Source organism: Neofelis nebulosa, chromosome X (assembly GCF_028018385.1).
Source record: "Neofelis nebulosa isolate mNeoNeb1 chromosome X, mNeoNeb1.pri, whole genome shotgun sequence".
Lineage (NCBI taxonomy): Eukaryota > Metazoa > Chordata > Mammalia > Carnivora > Felidae > Neofelis > Neofelis nebulosa.
The window spans coordinates 104,099,621-104,122,197 of NC_080800.1; the positions used below are offsets into that span (position 1 = coordinate 104,099,621).

General features: G+C 36.3%; 1 protein-coding gene across 1 annotated transcript; it reads right to left on the reverse strand.

The window, feature by feature from the left end:
* Positions 1-15,276: 15,276 nt before the first annotated feature.
* Positions 15,277-18,139, reverse strand: LOC131502476 (DDB1- and CUL4-associated factor 12-like protein 2). The gene has a single exon (XM_058713251.1). The coding sequence runs from the start codon at positions 18,070-18,072 to the stop codon at positions 16,699-16,701; it is 1,374 nt and encodes a 457-aa protein (XP_058569234.1). The 5' UTR covers positions 18,073-18,139; the 3' UTR covers positions 15,277-16,698.
* Between the last annotated feature and the right edge of the window lie 4,438 nt (positions 18,140-22,577).

Genomic DNA, 22,577 nt, shown 5'->3' on the forward strand with positions numbered 1-22,577 from the left:
CAGAGAACTCCCTTCAGATGTAACTTGAATCGATCTCCTGCATGACATATCAGAGTGAAACTGGCAAAATACAAGGATAAAGAGAAAATTCTGAAAGCAGCTAGGGATAAACAGGCCCTAACTTACAAAGGTAGACACATAAGAGTAGTGGCAGACCTATCTACTGAAACTTAGCAGGCCAGAAAGGAATGGCAGGAAATCTTCAATGTGATGAACAGAAAACATATACAGCTGAGAATCCTTTATCCAGCAAGTCTGTCATTCAGAATAGAAGGAGAGATAAAGGTTTTCCCAAACAAACAGAAACTGAAAGAATTAATCACCACTAAATCAGCCCTACAAGAGATCCTAAGGGGGACTCTGTGAATGAAAAGTTGCAAGGACCACAAAGTACCAGAGACATAACTACAAGCCTGAAAGCTACAGGTGTCACAATGACTCTAAACCCATATCTTTCAGTAATAACACTGAATGTAAATGGACTAAATGCTCCAACCAAAAGACATAGGGTATCAGAATGGATAAAAAAAAAATAAGACCCATCTATTTGCTGTCCACAAGAGAATCATTGTAGACCTGAGGACACCTTCAGATTGAAAGTGAGTGTATGCAGAACTATCTATTATGCTACTGGAAGTCAAAAGAAAGCTGGAGTAGCCATACTTATATCAGACAAACTAGACTTTATGTTAAAGGCTGTAACAAGAGATGAAGAAGGGCATTATATAATAATTACAGGGTCTATGCTTCAGGAAGAGCTAACAATTATAAATGTCTATGTGCCGAATGCAGGAGCCCCCAGATATGTAAAACAATCACAAACATAAGCAACCTTATTGATAAGAATGTGGTAATTGCAGGGGACTTTAATTCTCCACTTACAGCAATCTAGACACAGGATCAATAAACAAACAAGGGCCCTGAATGATACATTGGATCAGATGGACTTGACAGATTGACTTAGAACTCTGCATCCCAAAGCAACAGAATATACTTTCTTCTTGAGTGCACATGGAACATTCTCCAAGATAGATCACATACTGGGTCACAAAACAGCCCTTTTAAGTATAAAAGAATTGATATCATACCATGCACACTTTCAGACCACAATGCTATGAAACTTGAAATCAACCACAGGAAAAAGTCTGGAAAACCTCCAAAAGCATGGAGGTTAAAGAACACCCTACTGAAGAATGAATGGGTCAACCAGGCAATTAGAGAAGAAATTTAAAAATATATGGAAACAAATGAAAATGAAAATACAACAATCCAAATGCTTTGGGATGCAGCGAAGGCAGTCCTGAGAGGAAAATACATTGCAATCCAGGCCTATCTCAAGAAACAAGAAAAATCCCAAATACAAAATCTAACAGTACACCTAAAGGAAATAGAAGCAGAACAGCAAAGACACCCCAAACTCAACAGAAGAAGAGAAATAATAAAGATCAGAGCAGAAATAAACACTATAGAAGCTAAAAAGCTGTAGAGCAGTTCAACAAAACCAAGAGTTGGTTTTTTGAAAAAATAAACAAAATTGATAAACCTCTAGCCAGGCTTCTCAAAAAGAAAAGGAAGATGACCCAAATAGATAAAATCATGAATGAAAATGGAATTATTACAACCAATCCCTCAGAAATACCAGCAATTATCAGGGAATACTATGAAACATTATATGCCAACAAACTGGACCACCTGGAAGAAATGGACAAATTCCTAAGCACCCACCCACTTCCAAAACTCAAACAGGAAGAAATAGAAAACTTGAACAGACCCATAACCAGTGAAGAAATTGAATCAGCTTTCAAAAATCTCCCAACAAATAAGAGTCCAGGACCAGATGGCTTCCCTGGGGAACTCTATCAGACATTTAAAGCAGAGATAGCACCTATCCTTCTCAAGCTTTTCCAAAAAGTAAAAAGGGAAGGAAAACTTCCAGACTCATTCTATGAAGCCAGCATTACTTTGATTCCCAAACCAGACAGAGACCCCGCAAAAAAAGAGAACTACAGGCTAATACCCCTGGTGAATATGGATGCAAAAATTCTCACCAAGATACTAGCAAATCAAATTCAACAGTATATAAAAATAATTATTCACCATGATCAAGTGGGATTCATTGCTGGGCTTCAGCTCTGGTCCAACATTCACAAATCAATCAATGTGATACATCACATTAATAAAAAAAAAGATAAGAACCATATGATCCTGTCAATCGATGCACGATGCAGAAAAAGCATTTGACAAAATTCAGCATCCTTTCTTAATACAAAGCCTCAAGAAAGTTGGGATAGAAGGAACATACTTAAACATCATAAAAGCCACTTATGAAACCCCCCCAGCTAATATCATCCTCAATGGGGAAAAACTGAAAACTTTCCCCTGAGATCAGGAACACGACAGGGATGTCCACTCTCACTGCTGTTGTTTAACATAGTGTTGGAAGTTCTAGTATCAGCAATCAGACAACAAAAGGAAATCAAAGGCATCAAAATTGGCAAAGATGAAGTCAAGCATTCACTTTTTGCAGATGCCATGATATTATACCTGGAAAACCCAATAGACTCCACCAAAAGTCTGCTAGAACTGATACATGAATTCAGCAAGGTTGCAGGATACAAAATCAATGTACAGACATCAGTTGTGTACTTATACACTAATAATGAAGCAACAGAAAGACAAATAAAGAAATTGATCCCATTCACAATTGAACCAAGAATCAAAACACCTAGGAATAAACGTAACCAAAGATGTAAAATATCTGTATGCTGAATACTATAGAAAGCTTATGAAGGAAATTGAAGAAGATACAAAGAAATGGAAAAACATTCCGTGCTCATGGATTAGAAGAATAAATATTGTCAAAACGTCAATATTACCCAAAGCAATCTACATTTTCAATGCAATCCCAATCAAAATTGCACCAGCATTCTTCTCGAAGCTAGAACAAGCAATCCTAAAGTTTGTATGGAACCACAAAAGATCCCGAATAGCCAAGGTAATATTGAAGAAGAATATCAAAGTGGGAGGCATCCCAATCCCAGACTTTAGCCTCTACTACAAAGCTGTAATCATCAAGACAGTATGGTATTCGCACAAAAACAGACACATAGACCAATGGAATAGAATAGAGACTCCAGTATTAGAACCACAGAAGTATGGCCAACTAATCTTCGACAAAGCAGGAAAGAATATCCAATGGAAAAAAGACAGTCTCTGTAACATATGGTGCTGGGAGAACTGGAGAGAATACAGAAGAATAAAACTAGACCACTTTCTCACACCATTCACAAAAATAAACTCAAAATAGATAAAGGACCTGATTGTGAGACAGGAAACCATCAAAGCCCTAGAGGAGAAAGTAGGAAAAAACCTCTCTGACCTCAGCCACAGCAATTTTTTACTTGACACATCCCCAAAGGCAAGAGAATTAAAAGCAAAAATAACTCTTTTGGGACCTCATGAAGATAAAAAGCTTCTGCACTGCAAAGGAAACAATCAACAAAACTAAAAGGCAACTGACGGAATGGGAAAAGATATTTGCAAATGACTTATGACACAAAGGCCTAGTATCCAAAATCTATAAAGAACTCACCAAACTCCACACCCAAAAAACAAATAATCCAGTGAAGAAATGGGAAGAAGGCATGAATAGACACTTCTCTAAAGAAGACATCCAGATGGCCAACAGGCAAGTGAAAAGATGCTCAATGCCACTCCTCATCAGGGGAATACAAATCAAAACCACACTGAGATATCACCTCACGCCAGTCAGAGTGGCTAAAATGAAAAAATCAGGAGACTATAGATGCTGGAGAGGATGTGGAGAAACGGGAACCCTCTTGCACTGTTGGTGGGAATGCAAACTGGTGCAGCCGCTCTGGAAAACAGTGTGGAGGTTCCTCAAAAAATTAAAAGTAGAACTACCCTATGACTCAGCAATAGCACTGCTAGGAATTTACCCAAGGGGTACAGAGGTGCTGATGCATAGGGGCACTTGTACCCCAATGTTTATGGCAACACTCTCAACAACAGCCAAATTATGGAAAGAGCCTAAATGTCCATCAACTGATGAATGGATAAAGAAATTGTGGTTTATATACACAATGGAAATCTACTTGGCAATGAGGAAGAATGAAATCTGCCCTTTTGTAGCAACGTGGATGGAACTGGAGAGTATTATGCTAGGTGAAATACGTCATGCAGAGAAAGACAGATACCATATGTTTTCACTCTTTTGTGGATCCTGAGAAACTTAACAGAGGACCATGGGGGAGGAGAAGGGGGAAAAAAAGTTACAGAGAAGGAAGAGGAAAACTATAAGAGACTGTTAAAGACTGAGAATAAACTGAAAGTTGATGGGGGTGGGAGGGGGGGGAAGTGGGTGATGGGCATTGAGGAGGGCACCTATTGGGATGAGCACTTGTGTTGTATGGAAACCAATTTGACAATAAATTTCATATTAAAAAGAAAGAATTTATATTATTGAGTAAAAATGAATACTCATGAAATCAAATAACATTTGTGAAATCAAATAACATTTGACAGTGAAGTCAAATATACAGTGTGGTCAACCCCATTACATTTTTTTATATTTTAGAAGAATAAAATTTATTATTTAAGTTTGAGTTTTCTTATATTTTTCACTTAAAATTAATTGAGCATATACTGTGTTTCATGTACTTTTACAGGTTCTGAGAATGCATAGGCAAATTTAACTGAGATAAAGTCCTCAGACTGTCACATTAGCAAGTAGGAATAAGAACATCGCAGCCAATGCCTGAGTCTAAAATTATATTAATCATGTAAATCATACCTGGCCTTCTCCATGAAATTTGCTCAGGTTAACAAACCATAAAAAAAATGAGCTCTGAGAGATAACAGATAAATGGAAGCTCAACACTAAACCAGTTGTTCCAAAATTTAAAAGGGCATCCGAATCTCCGATGACCACTTTTTAAATGAGTGTTTCTGGGCCCAGTCAGGAATCTGAATTTGGTTTAGTTTTATTTGGTTTGGTAACATCCAAGATAACTTTAGGCAGCTAGTTCTAGGACCATACTTGAGGAAATACTGACTTCCACAAAAGAGGCAAGTGTCTAACAACCGGTGGTATTAGGCTCCATTTTCTCCTTCATTCATCTTCACTTCTAACTTGTGGAAAAATATGAGTGATTCAAAGTTTATTGTGGCTTTTATTTCCAGTTGCACTTGAAAGCACAAAAGGGAAAATAAGTTTCTCATCTGATAAGATTCACAGACAATATCTTTAAGATAGTCGCAAAAATTAAACCAGAGAAATAAAATGTAGTTAGTATGTTTGCCTGAGGCATGTTTTATTTTTAAAATGATACTTAAAAAATCATCCTCATTCACCCTCTTAAGAGAAACTAAAGACAGGGAAAAAATGTCCGGGAAAAGGCCATGACTATAAATGACCTGTTGGAAAATGATAAACATTTTAATTACTACCATGTTTTATCAAGTTTTCTGTATCTCCAAATCCATGGGAGCATGACCAGTATTTTATGTTTAAAAAATATACTTCCATAAATTATTTTAATAATTTTATACTTAGATATGATCATATTTGTTTTCTAAACAATCTTTCTTTTTGAAACTACTATTTTCTTGCTGTCATCCTCAATTTTTTAATTTTGAGGTTGTTGAGAAGAGAGCTAATTTAATTGAGTAAACTGCTATATCACATTTTGGTGCCCTGTTGAGCACATAAACATTTTCTATATGGAATCAACTCTTACACCATTAGAAGTTTATAAAATATGTTCACTTTGTACAAGCTGTATAAAGATCAATGTAAAGACCAATGAAAATATTTTACATAACCATCCCACTTTTAAATACCCTTACATCAGCATTCCTATTTTACCTAACTCTTGGCTTCCATTCACAAATATGCTTTAAAACTTTAAAATCTCTACATCTAATTTTAAAATTCAACTTATTTTTTTAGATATTTTAATGTTTATTTATTTTTGAGAGAGAGAGAGAGACAGAGCATGAGCAGGGGAGGGGCAGAGAGAGTTGGAGACACAGAATCTGAAGCAGGCTCCAGGTCTGAGCTGTCAGCACAGAGCCCATACACTCAAGGAGTAAACTGATCACCTTGTAGGAACTGGTACAATAATTCATACATAATGTTTTTAAATTTGTAGAAATAACAAAACCACACGACTCTAGTGAAAATGCCACTTTTTCAATTGCCATAGTTTTGGTTTAAAGTAGACTACTTCCTCTAAAGATTCAGTCATTTTATGGTTGTCTCACATTTATGCCAAAAAGAAAAAAATCATAGCAACCACTTTCTGCTAAATGAGAGCATGCATTTATCAAGGGTCAAATTCAGTGGAATTTTAGTTCTTTAAATTACTCTAATGATTTTTTTTTCAAAAATGGACCAATAAAGGTGGAAGAGATAAAGCATCCTTTTTATGTCAGGATATCATTGCTATTCTCAGTACTACACACAGTACTATGCTGAACAACTATTTGGGAATTAATATGATGAATATCTAATTTTACTGTACTGACATTACTGAAAGTGAGTGGAAATGTGCGTGATCTTACTGAAATCTTTAGTGCAAAGTAAGACATAGCTTGTTTCATTCATTATTTGAAACAGATTTTCTAACATTGAGTTTAAAATTAGTTTCTAACATTGGGTTTAAAATTAGTTTTAGGTGTTCAAGTTTTCTATGACGTTTTGCTCTAATCTGAAACATCTCTGTCACGTTTTGTTCTAACTGCCATTGAAAGTGACATATCCTCCATTTATAACTCACTTTATTTCCCACTCCTAAGAGACTTCAGGCTAAGGTCAAATGTGAGAGACATATCCATGTGCAGAATATAATTGCTAGTTATTTCTAAATTTTATTTTTAATATATGAATTTCCCCCTCAAAACACACCAAGGATAGCACTTAAAATATAATTTTCCTTACATCTAGTCAGGAACACTAGGTTTGATCAAGTAAATAAATTGGAGCTCAAATGTATTGGGGATTTTTTAAAAGTGATGATTCTAACTCTAATTTTTAAATTATCCAACTGAGTACCTTTTTGAGGAAAATATATCAAGAAAATAGACTTTCTATATGTTTTATATGTTTCAAGACTCCCTTTCCCATACTTAAATCATCATGATTTCTCCTCACAATAATCACAGCTATATATTCTGTTCCATGTGTAGTGTACAGTTAGTACTTAAGGATTGGACTAGAATATTTGTACAAATCAATTCTAAATTGAAACAAGTTTAAAAACAGCCCCTGACACCTCATGTCTCATTAGGATGGGCACTACCACAAAAACAAAAACAAAAACAAAAACAGAAACAAAACAGAAAATAACGAATGTTGGCAAGGATGTTGAGAAATTGGAACACTTGTGTACTATTGGTAGGAATGTATAATGGTATAGCCATAATGGAAAACAGAAATTAAAAACAGAATCACCATAAGATTCAGCATGTTTACTTCTGGGCATATATACAAAAGAATTGAAATCAGTGTCTGGAACAGATATTGGCAAACCCATGTTCATAGCAGCATTATTCACAATAGCCAAGAAGTGGAAGCAACCCAGGTGTCCATCAACAGATGGATGGATCAATAAAATGTGATATATACATACAGTGGAATACTATTCAGCCTTTAAAATGAAGAAAACTTTACACATGTTACAACATGGATGAAACTCGAAGAAATTCTTCTCCATGAAATAAGCCAGTTACAAAAAAGATAAATATTGTATGATTCCACTTCTATGAGGTATCTAGAATAGTCAAACTCAGAGAAAGTAGACTGGTGGTTACCAGGGGCTGGGGAAAAAATGGGAAATTGTTAGGTATAAAGTTTTAATTTTACAAGATTAAATAGTCTTGGAGACAGTTGCACAACGTGAATATACTTGACACTACAGAACTGTACATTTAAAAATGTGTAAGATGGTAAAGTTTATGTTATGTGTATTTTACCACAATTGGAAAAAAAAATTTTAAGTCATAAAATAAAAGCCCTGGGTGCCTGGGTGACTAAGTCGGTTGAGTGGCCAACTCTTGTTTTTGGCTCAGGTCATGATCCCAGGGTCGTGAGACAGAGCCCTACATTGGGCTCCATGCTGAGCGTGAAGCCTGCTTAACATGCTCTCTCTCTCTCTCTCTCTCTCTCTCTCTCCCTCTGCCACTCTCCTCTGCTTGTACTCTCTCTCTCTCTCTCTCTCAAATTACAAACAACAAAAAAAAGCCCCTGATCATTAAGAAGGCAATTAAGGAAATATTTACATTCTTATTATTTCTGGAGCCACATTCAGTCTAGCATAATGATGCCCAAATAGTCTTTTTAAAAAAGTGATTTAAATATTATGAGTTTTTAAAAAGTTAAAATAGTGAAGAAAAACAAAGGATTATTTATCTTCCCTGGGAGTATCTATGAGCCAAACACCTTTGCTTAGGGCAATATTCATAAAGACCAGAGGAAAAGAAACAAGAGAACCCATTTAGGCATGACATATGAGGGTATCCCAGAATTTGCTCTGGCTTGTGATAAATATATACAGAGCAAATCAAATTACAAGATATCCTATTTTAAGAAATCCCATTTTCTACACAAATGAAATAGGGCATAATTTATCACATTCTGAAGGTATCCTTTAATATTCTTTGAAATAAGGGATTCCATCACATCACTTAGCTTTTATTTGAAGACAAAAGTACGTGTCTCAGAAGTAGAGACAGTGGTGATGTGTTAGAAACCACTGCCAATTGGAAATCAATCCATTATAAGGATGACACTTCTGAAATTATAATGTAAGTCAATGGGGGAATATATGATTCAGTTTTCAAAAATGTGCTTCATGTACAAATGTCAAGAAATGCATCCATTATATAAAATGGGGTCTAGTTTTAGCCATATGAAGCATAATTCAAAAACAAAAACCACACACAACCCTATATCTCTGGGTTAGTAAAGAAAGGGAAACAAAAACGAGCCATTTCTGAGGCGCTAGAGGATGTTAGTTGATGAATTTACTAGGAGCCTAGAGGAAACTAAAGTTGCTGCCCTCTGACTGGAACATTCAAGTTTATCATTTGTGTGTAACATAAAAGGGCAATTTAGATGTTAAAATTTAATCAACATGAAACATTAATGCCTTAGGTTGAAACAGAGGATGGCACAATAATGGCATTAGAAAGGGTGAAAATAGCACCATTACTCTCATTGACATCATCAATGTGTTTGCTTCAGTGAACTGTACCCTCCAAAATGGAAAAACAAAAAAGCAATTTGTAAGGAAGTTATCATCAATACTTAGCTTTCTTCTTGCCCAACTCTAGAATGACCTATATTCTACAAAGGACGCAAAAACACTTCTAACCAAAATATAAATTTCTTTATTTAAAACAGCAACATTTGGTATATTTCCTTTATCTTTTTTTAGTTAATGTGATTGCAGTAGGTGAATTTAAAAGTTGTTCATTACTGCATGAAAAGATGAAATATTACTTTTTGGGGACCACTAAGTAGTATTTAATATTCACTAAACATTCATTTGGCCATCTACCTAGAAGTCATTAATTACGTACTATGTACCAGGAATATAGTAATGCATGTATATATTGATATGCAGACCTATTTAATATATGTGGGTTTTGGAATGGGAACCAGAAGACCTAGCTTCTGAGGTACTACACTGTTCCCTGCCTCTCTCAAGTATCATTTCTACAGAGGTGACTCTTACATTTATATCTCTAGTCCTAACCTCTCTCATGAGCTCCAGATCCATATTTCGAACTACCAACCAGACATTTGCATCTAGAAGTTACTTCAAATTCTACAAGGTCAAATTGCAACAGCCCTGTATGTATGTATGTGCTCCTATGTTCCATACACTCAAAATGTACTTTCTTTTTTTTTTTTTTTTTTAAATTTTTTTTTTTCAACATTTTTTTTTTTTTTTTTTTTTTTTGGGACAGAGAGAGACAGAGCATGAACGGGGGAGGGGCAGAGAGAGAGGGAGACACAGAATCGGAAACAGGCTCCAGGCTCCGAGCCATCAGCCCAGAGCCTGACGCGGGGCTCAAACTCACGGACCGCGAGATCGTGACCTGGCTGAAGTCGGACGCTTAACCGACTGCGCCACCCAGGCGCCCCCAAAATGTACTTTCAAACCAGTATTAGCACTCCGTCTCCACTCTTATTTTTCTTTCCAGATCCAGCTCAAGCATTGTCTCTTCTGGGAGTTGTCCATGACCTTCCCAGGCAGAGTCTTTTGCTATTCCCTCTATATTCTCATTGTGCTTAGTATAACCTTACTAGTGTATTTACCTTTTTTGGTCACTAGTGAATTTTTATAATAAATGAATTAGATGTCTTTCTCTTCTGCTACACCATAAACCTTTAGGGCAGATGCCCTACTTTGTTGTTGTTATCTCATTTGCTTTTTGATTGAATTAATTTGAAAACACTCAAGCAAAATGGTGCTTTTACAAGGAAACTCTGTTTCAGTAGGTTTGAATTGAGACTTGAGCAGCTCTCACTTTTCAAATATGTGCAAATGACTGTGATATGTTCCAATATCTGAAAATCACTGAATTAAGCATCTAGACAAAGATTATCACTACATGATGTTTACGATTAACCCTTGAGGTTTAAGTAAGTATACAATCTCATATAATTAACCCCCTTATCTGAGGGGGATACATTCCAAGACTTGCAGTGGATGCCTGAAACCCCAGGTAGTACTGAACCCTATATACTATGTTTTTTCCTATACATACCTATGACAAAGTTCAATTTATAAATTAGGTACTGTAAGATATTAACAACGAATAATAAAATAGACCAATATAATAATTATAAAGTATACTGTAATAAAATTATGTGAATGTGCTCTCTCTCAAAATATCTTACTATGCTGTACTCATCCTTTCTCTTCCTGTGACGTGAGAGGATAAAATGCCTATGTCATGAGATGAAGTGAGGTGGATGATGTAGGCATTGTGATGTAGCACTAGGCTACCATTGACCTTCTGACACTAAGTCAGAAGGAGGATCATCTGCTTCCTGACTGTGGTTGAGGGTGAGTAACTGAAACCAAAGAAAGCCAAACCTCAGATAAGAGGGGATATTGTATTGGGTTAAATGTCTGATATGCTATTATAATGATTTCTGGTAATAAAAACAATTTCCTGAGTGGTGCATCAAATCATCCATTTTGAATTTCAACCTGTACACATTAAAAACATCCTGAATATTAATTAGGATGAATATTTCTTGCCATGAAAAGATGGAATCATTACCTGAAAAAAGATTACAAACCAAACTATACAAAATTTTAGTAGTGACGACATAGATGGGTACATTTATGTAAAGAAAAAAATCTGGAAAGTTATACACTAAGTTGTTAAATAGTAGTAATCTCTGGCTGATAGAAATGAGGTTTTTCTTGTTTTCTTATATTTTGCTTTTTTATATGTCCCACTTTCCACAATGTACACAAAAATTTCCTTGTAAAACTGTAATAATTAAGTAAAAAAGTACATATACCTTTAACAGAATTAGTAGGGATCTGCAGAGGAAAAGAACTAGAATCAGTAGAGGGCTTATATGTATTAGCATGTTACATTCCGGGGATTGAACAATTAGTAATATAAGGTCAGGTTTAGAGAAGTTAAGGAACATACCCATGGTGATTCAGTAAGAAAATAATAGACCTGGGATTCAAACCCAGGTTTTTGTGATTCTAAAATATTATTCCATTTCATCTTGCTGGCCCAGATCCACTATCATCTCTCTATGAAACTGTTAAGTAATCAAAATTTCTGCTGCCCTACCCACATTATTCCATGCTATGAATTGCCATGATCACTACCATGGGGCCTGTTTCAAGATATTCTTCATCCATCAACCTAATCCTTATTACAGTTGCAAATATTCTGGTCAACTAATCTGATAAAATAATTGATGCCAATAAATCATTGTATCAGTAATTTCTCTGGACTTCCCAGTGCCATGTACGTGCAGCTTATTGTGTTAGGTGTTGGGATGACAGAGTTCACATTCAAACTGGCATACGGAGGGGGTAGTGAGATGCTCACATAGTTCACTGCATTACAATCTAATAACTGCTCTATTAAGATAATAAAAAAAAACATTCACTATGGAAGCATGAAAAAGTTAAATGCATACTACTCTGGGATATCACAGGGTTTAAAAGAAAAAAAAAAAAGGAGGAAGGGCCTATGAAGCAAAGACCATTGCCTGTGCAAAACAACACCTAGCAGTTAAAGACCCCTTCTTTGTAAAGATTAGCCTGTTTCATGGCAACCTCCTGTAATCACATTGCCCTTTTGCTGATGTCACACTTCAAAGCTATGTTTCTCTGGGTTTGCAGCAGGCCAGTAGTGGGAAATAGTTTTAGGCAGCCCTATCAGTAGATCTTAAAATAACATCTCTTAAAGCAAACACCTGTGTCCTATGCAGCCTTTCACAGCAGTACGTGTTGTTGTCACTGAACTGCATCCCTGAGCCGCCCACATAGTGACAAGTTTAATGCAGCTGGGTTACCTAAGACTTGCAGAGATTAGGAAGCTGTCAGTAAAACATCCGGGAGGGCTTTGTGAATCATTTTGTAAAATCACTCTAAAATAGTAATTAATGGAAAAATTTTGAAAACTTGTTCAACACTGAGTATAGCCAGAAAAAAAGTCAACCTCTGGAGAATCCAATTTTATCATTAGTGCTAAAGCATATTTAACAGATAAATTTTTTTCCAGAGTCCTCATCTCAATTTATTTCACTGGATATCCTTTGTTAGTCAATTCTTTCTTCTCTCTTCAAAAAAATTAGAGATTAATTTATCCAAAGAGTAAAGGCGAAGAACATGAATTTTCAAGTCAACAATATATTTGAGGAGGAATATGTCAATATGTAGCTAGATAAATGGAACTAACATTTTTATTTATTTAAAAAAAAAAATTTTTTTTCTTAACATTTATTTATTTTTGAGACAGAGAGAGACAGAGCATGAACAGGGGAGGGGCAGAGAGAGGGAGACACAGAATCTGAAACAGGCTCCAGGCTCTGAGATGTCAGCACAGAGCCCGACGCAGGGCTGAAACTCACTGACCGCGAGATCATGACCTAAGCCGAAGTCGGCCGCTTAACCGACTGAGCCACCCAGGCGTCCCTGAAATCGTGATTCTTTAGGCAGAGAGCGTCAGACACATTTCTAACCATGCAGGTTAGATGGTTGAGGTTAATATATTATCTGGCTGCCTTTTTATTAGCTTCAAATGTGACATTTAAAAGTGTCCTCACATCCTCACAGAACTTAACAAAAGTAGGCAGAAGACTCTACTTCACAACATTAAAAAAAAATCCAAGCAGGTACACTTGATTTTAGTTCATTTATTTAAATATGACATACACACATTACTATACCCTTATACTTTAAACATTCTTGATAACAAAAAAAATTAATAAATTAATATAATGCAGATGTATACTAGTATTCTAGTGGGGTACCTGGAATATATTTGTGTATCTTGGAGAAAAGGACCTAATATGGGGGAAGGAGAGAGAGAAATAAGAATGAGACAAGGAAAAAGGGAAAAATTAAAATACTTTCCAAAACTCAGCATATATGATATAATTACATATTTACATTTATTTGAAATTTTATACATGTATGTATTTATGTATGTATAAATATGATTTATATTTATATAAACTAACTAACTAAGGAACTAACATTTTTAACACATAAATATAAAAACCTATAATACAAATGTTTTCAGACAACCACAACAGGTAATTTGCACATGAAAATATGTATCCCTTGTGTATTTTAAGTGAACTACATTTATGGGTTTCCTGGAGTTCCGGCATCTTTACTTTTTCAATTATTTCATTCACAAGCTACACAATTAATTGTACTTCTATAGATCACTTTGTCCCTGAAGTAGGAAATACTTCAAAATAATTTAACTTCTACATAATATAAATACATACATAATTAGGCTATTTAGTGTTTTTAAAAGGCAAGTTATGTGATTCAGCATCAAAAAAATATATTCTAATTTATGAGAAAGTTAAGAGTGAGTCAATGATGAAGTTAAGGGACAAGCCCAGGAACAAATCTGAGATGTTCTATCTTTAAACTCCACCTCATGTAAAAGTGTTATTTCCTCTCAAAATGTTCTTCCAATGTCCCCAAATAATGACCAAATACTATAAAAAACACTCTATACAGACAATGAATATTTTGGTGAAGTTGTTAGGTAACATTTAAAGACGTTTTCAGCAAATAACTATTTTTGGGTAAGGTAAGAAGACAAATTCCTACAAAAAATGATGCTTCAAAACTAATTTCCAGGGAAAAAAATAAACAGAATGCTTTGAAGAAAACTTCAAATCTAAGTATTTGTAAGTGAAAATATTAAATTCTAGCAACATCGAAAATTTATGCACTTTCCTTTATCTTCTGCTATCCCATATGAAGAAGTTTATGAACAGATAAGCAACAGGGCCTGAATGGGAAAGGTATTAGGGCAAAGAAAAAGGGGGGTGGGGGACAAAACAGGATCCCATACTATTTAAGAGTAAACTTTTATTTATGTGTTTATACATTTATTTATTTTTCACAGTCTTGAACATTAGGTCTCCAGAGGGAAATACATTCATTCAGTAAATATTTACTGATTGCCTATGATTTGTTAGGCATTACCAGAGAAATGAGAGAATATAAAGATGACAATTATATTCTCTGCTCTCAAAACAGTTACGACTGAGTTGGAGACACATACATGCACACAAATACAATTTATTGCTATATAACAACAACTATATAAACCTAAGACAATCTATGTAAACAAAATCTTATTTTTTCTGTATTTCTTAATTCATTTTTAGTACCATTCACTATATTACTTGGTTCAGATTTGCAACTGAACAGCATGTAGTGAACGGACACCAAGGCAGCATCTGAGTGCCAAAACATTTAAGAAAAAACAGACATGCCACAAAACTAATCCAAGGTCAGCACAACCTGGCCAGTTTTGAGGAAGTTTCTCATATATGGAAAAATACAAACTATTTTTCTTAACATAATATCATTTATATCTGATCCCAAAGGAATTTTCTTCAACCAAATCCCATTTACTTTAATCTCCAGACCATCTTCTTGAAACAAACTTCCTGTGTCCTTGGTAGCAGTATATTATTACATTGAGGGCTATAACATCACTACTTTTTAATAATATATTTCTTCTACTTTAGATAAGAATCTTTGAAATTCACAAAATAAAATCTTACTAATCTGGACTTTAAACTTAAGCATCTTTTTCAGAAGGAGCAGGGACTGGGATCATTTTTTTGTCCTTTACAGTTTTTCTTGTGTTAACTATTCAGCAGAATTAGAAAATTTAAAATATAATGAAATATAATATTTGGTATTAAAAACAGCAACAGCAAAAATATCCAGTCTATATCTTGGATTGGTATACACTCTCCCCAACCTGCCATACATTCTACATTTTTATACTTAGAATCCCTGCGTTGAATGGTGGCACTTCAACTCTGTGCAAGTTCTTTAAACAACAAGCATTCAAATAAATTCACAAATTTTGATAGTACTAAGGCAAGAAGTGAAAAAATACACATTTGTTTATTTATTTAACAGCAGGTCATTAAAAATTAAATAAGGATTGAAGGAGAAAAAGATCAATTGGGTTTTCAGAGTAATTCTGAACATTCAACCAATAAAACCCTTGCATTCTTAAAGTGTTATGACAAACTGAGATTTTGGTAAAAAGACAAGATTCTATGACAACTTTTTTTTTTTTTAAGGAGAAAAATTTTCTAAAAAGTATGTTTAGCAACAACAACTTAGAAAGTATAAACACCTACGATTACAATTTGCAAATGGAATGTTTCCAAAGTTGATAATGTAGAATTTGGAATATATTTTCCAATTGCAACAATGCTTTATAAAACGATGGCTAACTTTCCAGAACAGATTAGAAACCCTGTTTTTAAGCATGTTCTTAATATACCATCTATCTGCAATGAAAAATAACTAAACACAGTATAGTTGCAATACTGACAATGGAAAACAAAGAAAAGGAAAATACACAGAACTCAAACCATGACTGCATAGCATTAAAAAGAGAGAATATGTTGGGGCACCTGGGTGGCTCAGTCGGTTGAGCGTCCGACTTCGGCTCATGTCATGATCTCACGGACTGTGAGTTGGAGCCCAGCATCCGGCTCTGTGCTGACAGCTCAGAGCCTGGACCCTGCTTCACATTGTGTCTCCCTCTCTCTCTCTGCCCCTCCCCCGCTCATGCTCTGTCTCTCTCTCTCTGTCAAAAATAAACATTAAAAAAAAAAGAGAATATGTAACTCAAAAAAGACAACTAAGACTTAGCCAAAACTCTTTGTAATGTGAATTCAAAAAGATGGTTTGCAAAGGTGTAAAAGGGTATTAAAGCCAAGTTTTGATTGCCTGAAGGACACCTCTCTCTCTCTCTCATACACTAAGGACAGGCAAATTTGGCACTTTCAACCTGGAAGACAAATGCCACACTGAGTTAAAAAGCACAAAACACAGCGTGAAAAAGAAAGTGAGAGGGGACTGGAAAGTAAATCTGGGCACTTTGAGAATACATTGGCCATCTTTAGCTCCAGAGGCCTGCGTAGTTCCCGTGGAGGCCTGAAGGGAGAGGCCCTCCAGCCACGAAGAGCTTCATCTCAGGCCAGTTGTAGCAGTGGGTGTAGAGCGCGTTGGGGAAATCATCTATACGACCAAAGTAGTTCACCCACAGGTCATCGTGGTTGAGCCAGCCTCTGCCACAGGTGAGCTTGAGCTTCCTTCCTGAGGGCCCAGGACAGGAGTCTGGGCTGCCCGACGCCCTCTCCTCCAGGAACTTCTGGGCACGGATGTCATAAAAGAGCAGGGAGCCATGGCCCGTGCCCACGGTGATGATGTATTGGTAGAAACTCAGCGAGCGCACACCCATGCCGCCGTCTCGGGAGCACAGGGGTCTGATGTTTTGGTGACCCTGGCGCGGATCTAGGAAGGAGACATGGGACTGAGAGCCCACCGCGTACAGGGACAACTCTTCGCAGTAGGTCAGGCACACGTTGTCACGGCAGTAGGGGAGCCTGATGGACAGCAGCCTAGACAGAGTGCTCCGGGCTTTCCACAGGTGGAAGTAGCCGTCCAGGGAGACGGCTCCCAGCTCCTGGTTCTTGCCGCTGAAGGCCAAGGCCCGCACCTTGTGGTTAGTGGGGCTGGTGCTGGACCTGGGGATGGTCTCCATGTCCCTCGGACGGATGTGGGTGTACACAGGAAGCCCCGCGTCATTCTGCCAGGAGATGCTGCCATTGAACATGTCGGGGTCCATCTGCCACAGAGCCACAGTGCCGTCGCGGGAGCCGCTCACAACCACTGTATCGCTCATCCAGGCGATGGTGAAGATCCAGTCCTTATGGCCGTGGCGGTCGCCCAGGCACACGGGGTCCAGGGTGGGCAGCTGGTAGACGGCCAGGCTGTTGGGATTCTCTCCCCCGGTGGCCAGAAGCGTCTTGGAGGGACTCAGCTCGATGGCGTGGATGCCGCAGCTCGGCTGGGCCCGGGCCAGCCAGGGCCCCCGGTCCCGCATCAGGGGGATGCGCGTGATTTGCCCCGAGTGCACGTCCACCACGAAGAGGGTGTTACATTTGGTGCCGCACACGACCTGCCTGGCGTTCAGCCACTGCGACGCGAACACCTTGTTGAGGGTGCCCAGGGCCAGCTCGCGCTCCCTCAAGAGTTCGGGCAGCTTCTGCACCGCGTAGCCGGGCAATTCGCCCTTCGAGCCCGACAGCCAGGCGCCGCCCAGAGCGCCCACCTCGCGGTCCTTGAGGTAGTGCACCAGCGAGCGCCGCGTCGCCGGCCGCTTCTGCTTCTTAGGCAGCAGCGGCCCCTCTGCGTCCGCCGCCGAGCCCTGAGACGACGAGCTCTCGGCGGGCGCTTTCCGCTTCCTGCTACCTGTTTGCTGCGGGGCCATGGTGGGCGGCGGGCGAGTGGCCGCGGCGGCGGCGGCGGCGGCGGCGGCGGCGGCGGCAGTGGCATCGGCGGCGGCAGTGGCATCGGCGGCGGTGGCAGTGGCATCGGCGGCGCGGCGGCGGCGGCGGCGGCGGCCGCGGCGGCCGCGGCGCGAGGGACCCGTGTTGGCCGTGGCGGCGGCGGGGACAGCGGCGCCTCCGCGTCAGCGGGGAGCGCGTGCTCTCAGGGGCCAAGAGGCGGGTGCGATCGCAGGGCGTGGAGCCTACCGAGTCCAGAACGCGAGGGCGGGAAAGGAGGCGAGGAGCGCGGACCCACGGGAGCGGAGCGCCGTCCTAGTGAGGCAACTGAGGCGTGGATCTAGGCGAGGGCGGGAAGTGCGGCTGGCGGGGCGGCGGCGAAGCGAGCGCCGGCTGGGACCACGCAGGGGGGCCCCTTGTGAGGGGGCGGAGGCAGCGGGAGGCGTGGGCGAGGAGCAAGCAGGCACAGTGGGAGGGACCGCTCTCGGTGCGGGGGAGGAGGATGGACCCGTGGGGCCGGGGCTGTACTGGGGACCTGCGCTCCAAGATCCCCAAGCTGTCCGGTGCGCCTGTCCGGACCTCCACTAAATGACACCGGATACTTCACCGCTCTCAGAGCAGCAGCCAACCGGCCTTCTTAAAATCCTTACTTAAATAAAATTTGAAATCTAAAATATAGGCCACCACGAGGCTAGAAGGAGCCGAGACAATTGTCTGCACGAAGAAACGAATGTGCACTTGCTGCAATCCCGAGAGACGCTTGGCTGCGATTGAATTTAGTGAGGGAATGTGAGTGTTTGGTAGCTACAGGGGGGCCCTGCGTACTTAGGTTCGTATTGCAGCCACTTCTCTCTCAGCTCCTCTTCAGTTACCGTAAACAGTTTGCACTATCCGCTATATATATTTACCTCATATTAAAAATATGTATATTTACCTCATTTATATAAGTGTATATATTTACCTCATATATAAAGATAAACACATATATATTTACCTCATATGTAAATATATATACACCTCATATATATAAATATGTACCTTTACCTCATAGATGTAAATATATTTACCTCATTTATATAAATATATATTTACCTCAGATATATATATATATTTGACTCATATATATCTCATATATAAACATATATTTATCTCATGTATATATAAATATATATTTACCTCGTATATGAATATATATTTATCTCATCTATATAAATATATAATTACTTCATATATAAATATATATATTTCCCTCATATATATAAAAATATACACATATTTACCATGAATACATAAATATATATTTACCTCATATATAAATATATGTATATTTACCCCATGTGCATAAATATATATATTTACCTCACATATATAAAAAATATATATACCTCATATATATGTGTATTTGCCATATATAAATATATATATTTACATCATATATAGATAAATGTGTATCTTTACCTCATATAGATCATCTATATAAGTATGTATCTTTACCTCATATAGATGTAAATAAATACATTTACCTCATTTATATTAATATATAATTACCTCATATATAAATATATATATATTTACTTCAACTATATAAAAATATATACATATATTTACCCTGTATATATACATATACATTTACCTTATATAAAAATATATATATAGTTACCCCATATATATATTTATCTCAAATATATAAAAATAGATATACCTCATCTATATATATTTACCATGTATATATATATATAACCTCATATACATATACATATGTACATTTACCTCATATAAATGTAAATATAAATATTAACCTCATTTATGTAAATATATAATTACCTCATATATAAATATATGTATATTTACCTCATATGTATATATTCGCTTGTATATATAAAAAATATATTTACCTCATATATAAAAATATATATTTACCTCATATGTATAAATATATACATATATTTACCTTCTATACTTATATATATCAACCTCATGTATAAATATATATATATTTACCCCATGTATATAAATATACCTCATACATATAAGGTATGTATTTACCTCATACATATAAAAAATATATACACTTCATATATATACATATTTCCCGTATATAAATATATATATTTACCTCATATATATATAAATATTTTTCTTTACCTCATACAGATGTAAATACATATATTTACCTCATTTATGTAAATATATAATTACCTCATATAAATATATGTATATTTACTTCATATATATAAAAATATATGCATATATTTATCTTGTTTACATATATATAAATATTTACCTCATATAAATATGTATATATATCTTTACCTTATATATATATATTTACCATGTATAAATATATATAACCTCATATATATAAAAATATGTATATTTACGTCATATAGATGTAAATATAAATATATACCTCATTTATATAAATATATAATTACCTCATATATAAATATATGTGTATTTACCTCATATATATAAATATATATATTTACCTCATATATATAAAAATATATATGTTTAGGATTGATGGGGGGTGGAAGGGGGGGTGGGTGATGGGTATTGAGGAGGACACCTTTTGGTATGAGCACTGGGTGTTGTATGGAAACCAATTTGAAAATAAATTTCATATTTAAAAATAAATAAATAAATAAACATTAAAAAATTAAACAAAACAAAAAACAAACAAAATATATATATATATCTACCTCATATAAAATATATATATATATTTACCTCATAAAATATACATATTTACTTCATATATAAAAAAATATATATATTTACCTCGGCATATAAATATACAAATATTTATCCCATATATAAATATATATATATATATTTACCTCATATACATAAATATATATATTTACATTGTATATACAAATGTAAATATATATACCACATCTGTAAATATATATATATTTATGTCATATATATTTTATATATTTACCTCATACATAACTATATTTATATATTACCTCATGTATAGAAATGTATATATACCTTATATATATAAAAATATATATATTTAACTCATGTGTATATATTTACCATATATAAATATATATTACCTCATATATATAAATATATGGAAATATATATACCTCATATGTATATAAATGTATATATTTACCTCATGTATATATATTTACCATATATAAATGTATATATTACCTCATGTGTGTAAGTATATATATTCACCTCATATAGACATAAATGTAAATATTTACCCTGTTTATATAAATATAAATTTACCTCATATATAAATATATGTGTATTTACCTCATATATATAAATATATATCTTTACCTCATATGTATAAAAATATATATCTTTACCTCATGTATATAAAAATATATATATTTACCTGATAGATAAAAAAAATATATATTTACCTCGTGTATATAAATATACATTTATTTACTTCATATATAAATATATATTTATTTACTTCATATATATAAGTATACATAAATTTACCTCATGTATCAATATATATCTATTTATATCATAATATATAAATATATATTTACTTGATATATAAATATATATATATATTTACCCAGTTTATAAATATATATACCTCATATATAAAAAAATATATCTCATTTGTATATATTGACCATTTATAAATATATATTTACCGCTCTCACGGTTTGTGAGTTCGAGTCCCGCGTCGGGCTCTGTGCTGTCAGCTCAGAGCCCGGAGCCTGCTGATGGACTACATCCATCTTCTTTTTTTTCAGGACCAAGTAAACATCAAAATCTAGTAATATCCCATAAAAGGGGGGAAAAAATCCTTGGAATTACTGATATTAGACTTTTTAACAGCCAGATGTGTGCAATTCCTACTCATAGGCAACCTGGTTTAGAAAAACAAAGAAATGTGCTGTATCTTCTTCCCATGTTTTATTAAAGAATACCCATTACCCAGGATTCACAAAAACAAGGAGAGGGCTTTGTATGCTGTGGGGAATATGGTACCACAGACAGAGAGGCAACCTCTTACACAGCTCATATCATCCTCCAAGTCATAACGCAATGCCCATATTATGTCTGCATGAAGTAAGGAGGATGGGTATTATAACTGTCTAAAACATCACAGAGATACAGGAAGAGAGACTTCCAGTTCTGGAAAAGATAGAACATTGCTATTCCTTCCAGGTCCTCACTCTTAGAACTAAACAAACAAACAAACAAACACCTGGACATAGCACAACAAAATAAATGAAGTCTCTCAAAGGTGGAAAGAAGTGGGAAGGACTAAGGATCTCAGAATTGGAGGAAAGACAAGGTGGTGAGTTGCCTGAGTTTCCTTATTGTGTCCCATATACGCCAGACAGTTGCAGAAACTCCAACTCAGAACCTTCAACAGGCACAGATAATAAAAGCTCCAAGAAAAACCTATTTCCTGTAGGCAAAAGATCAGAGAAAGGGAGGTCTTACAATAGAAAACCTTTTTGGCAATACTCACCCTAATCCACCCAAACAC

Excerpts from the sequence above, each read along its gene's own strand:
- LOC131502476 (XM_058713251.1), bottom strand. The coding sequence starts at position 18,072 with ATGGCCCCGCAGCAAACAGGTAGCAGGAAGCGGAAAGCGCCCGCCGAG.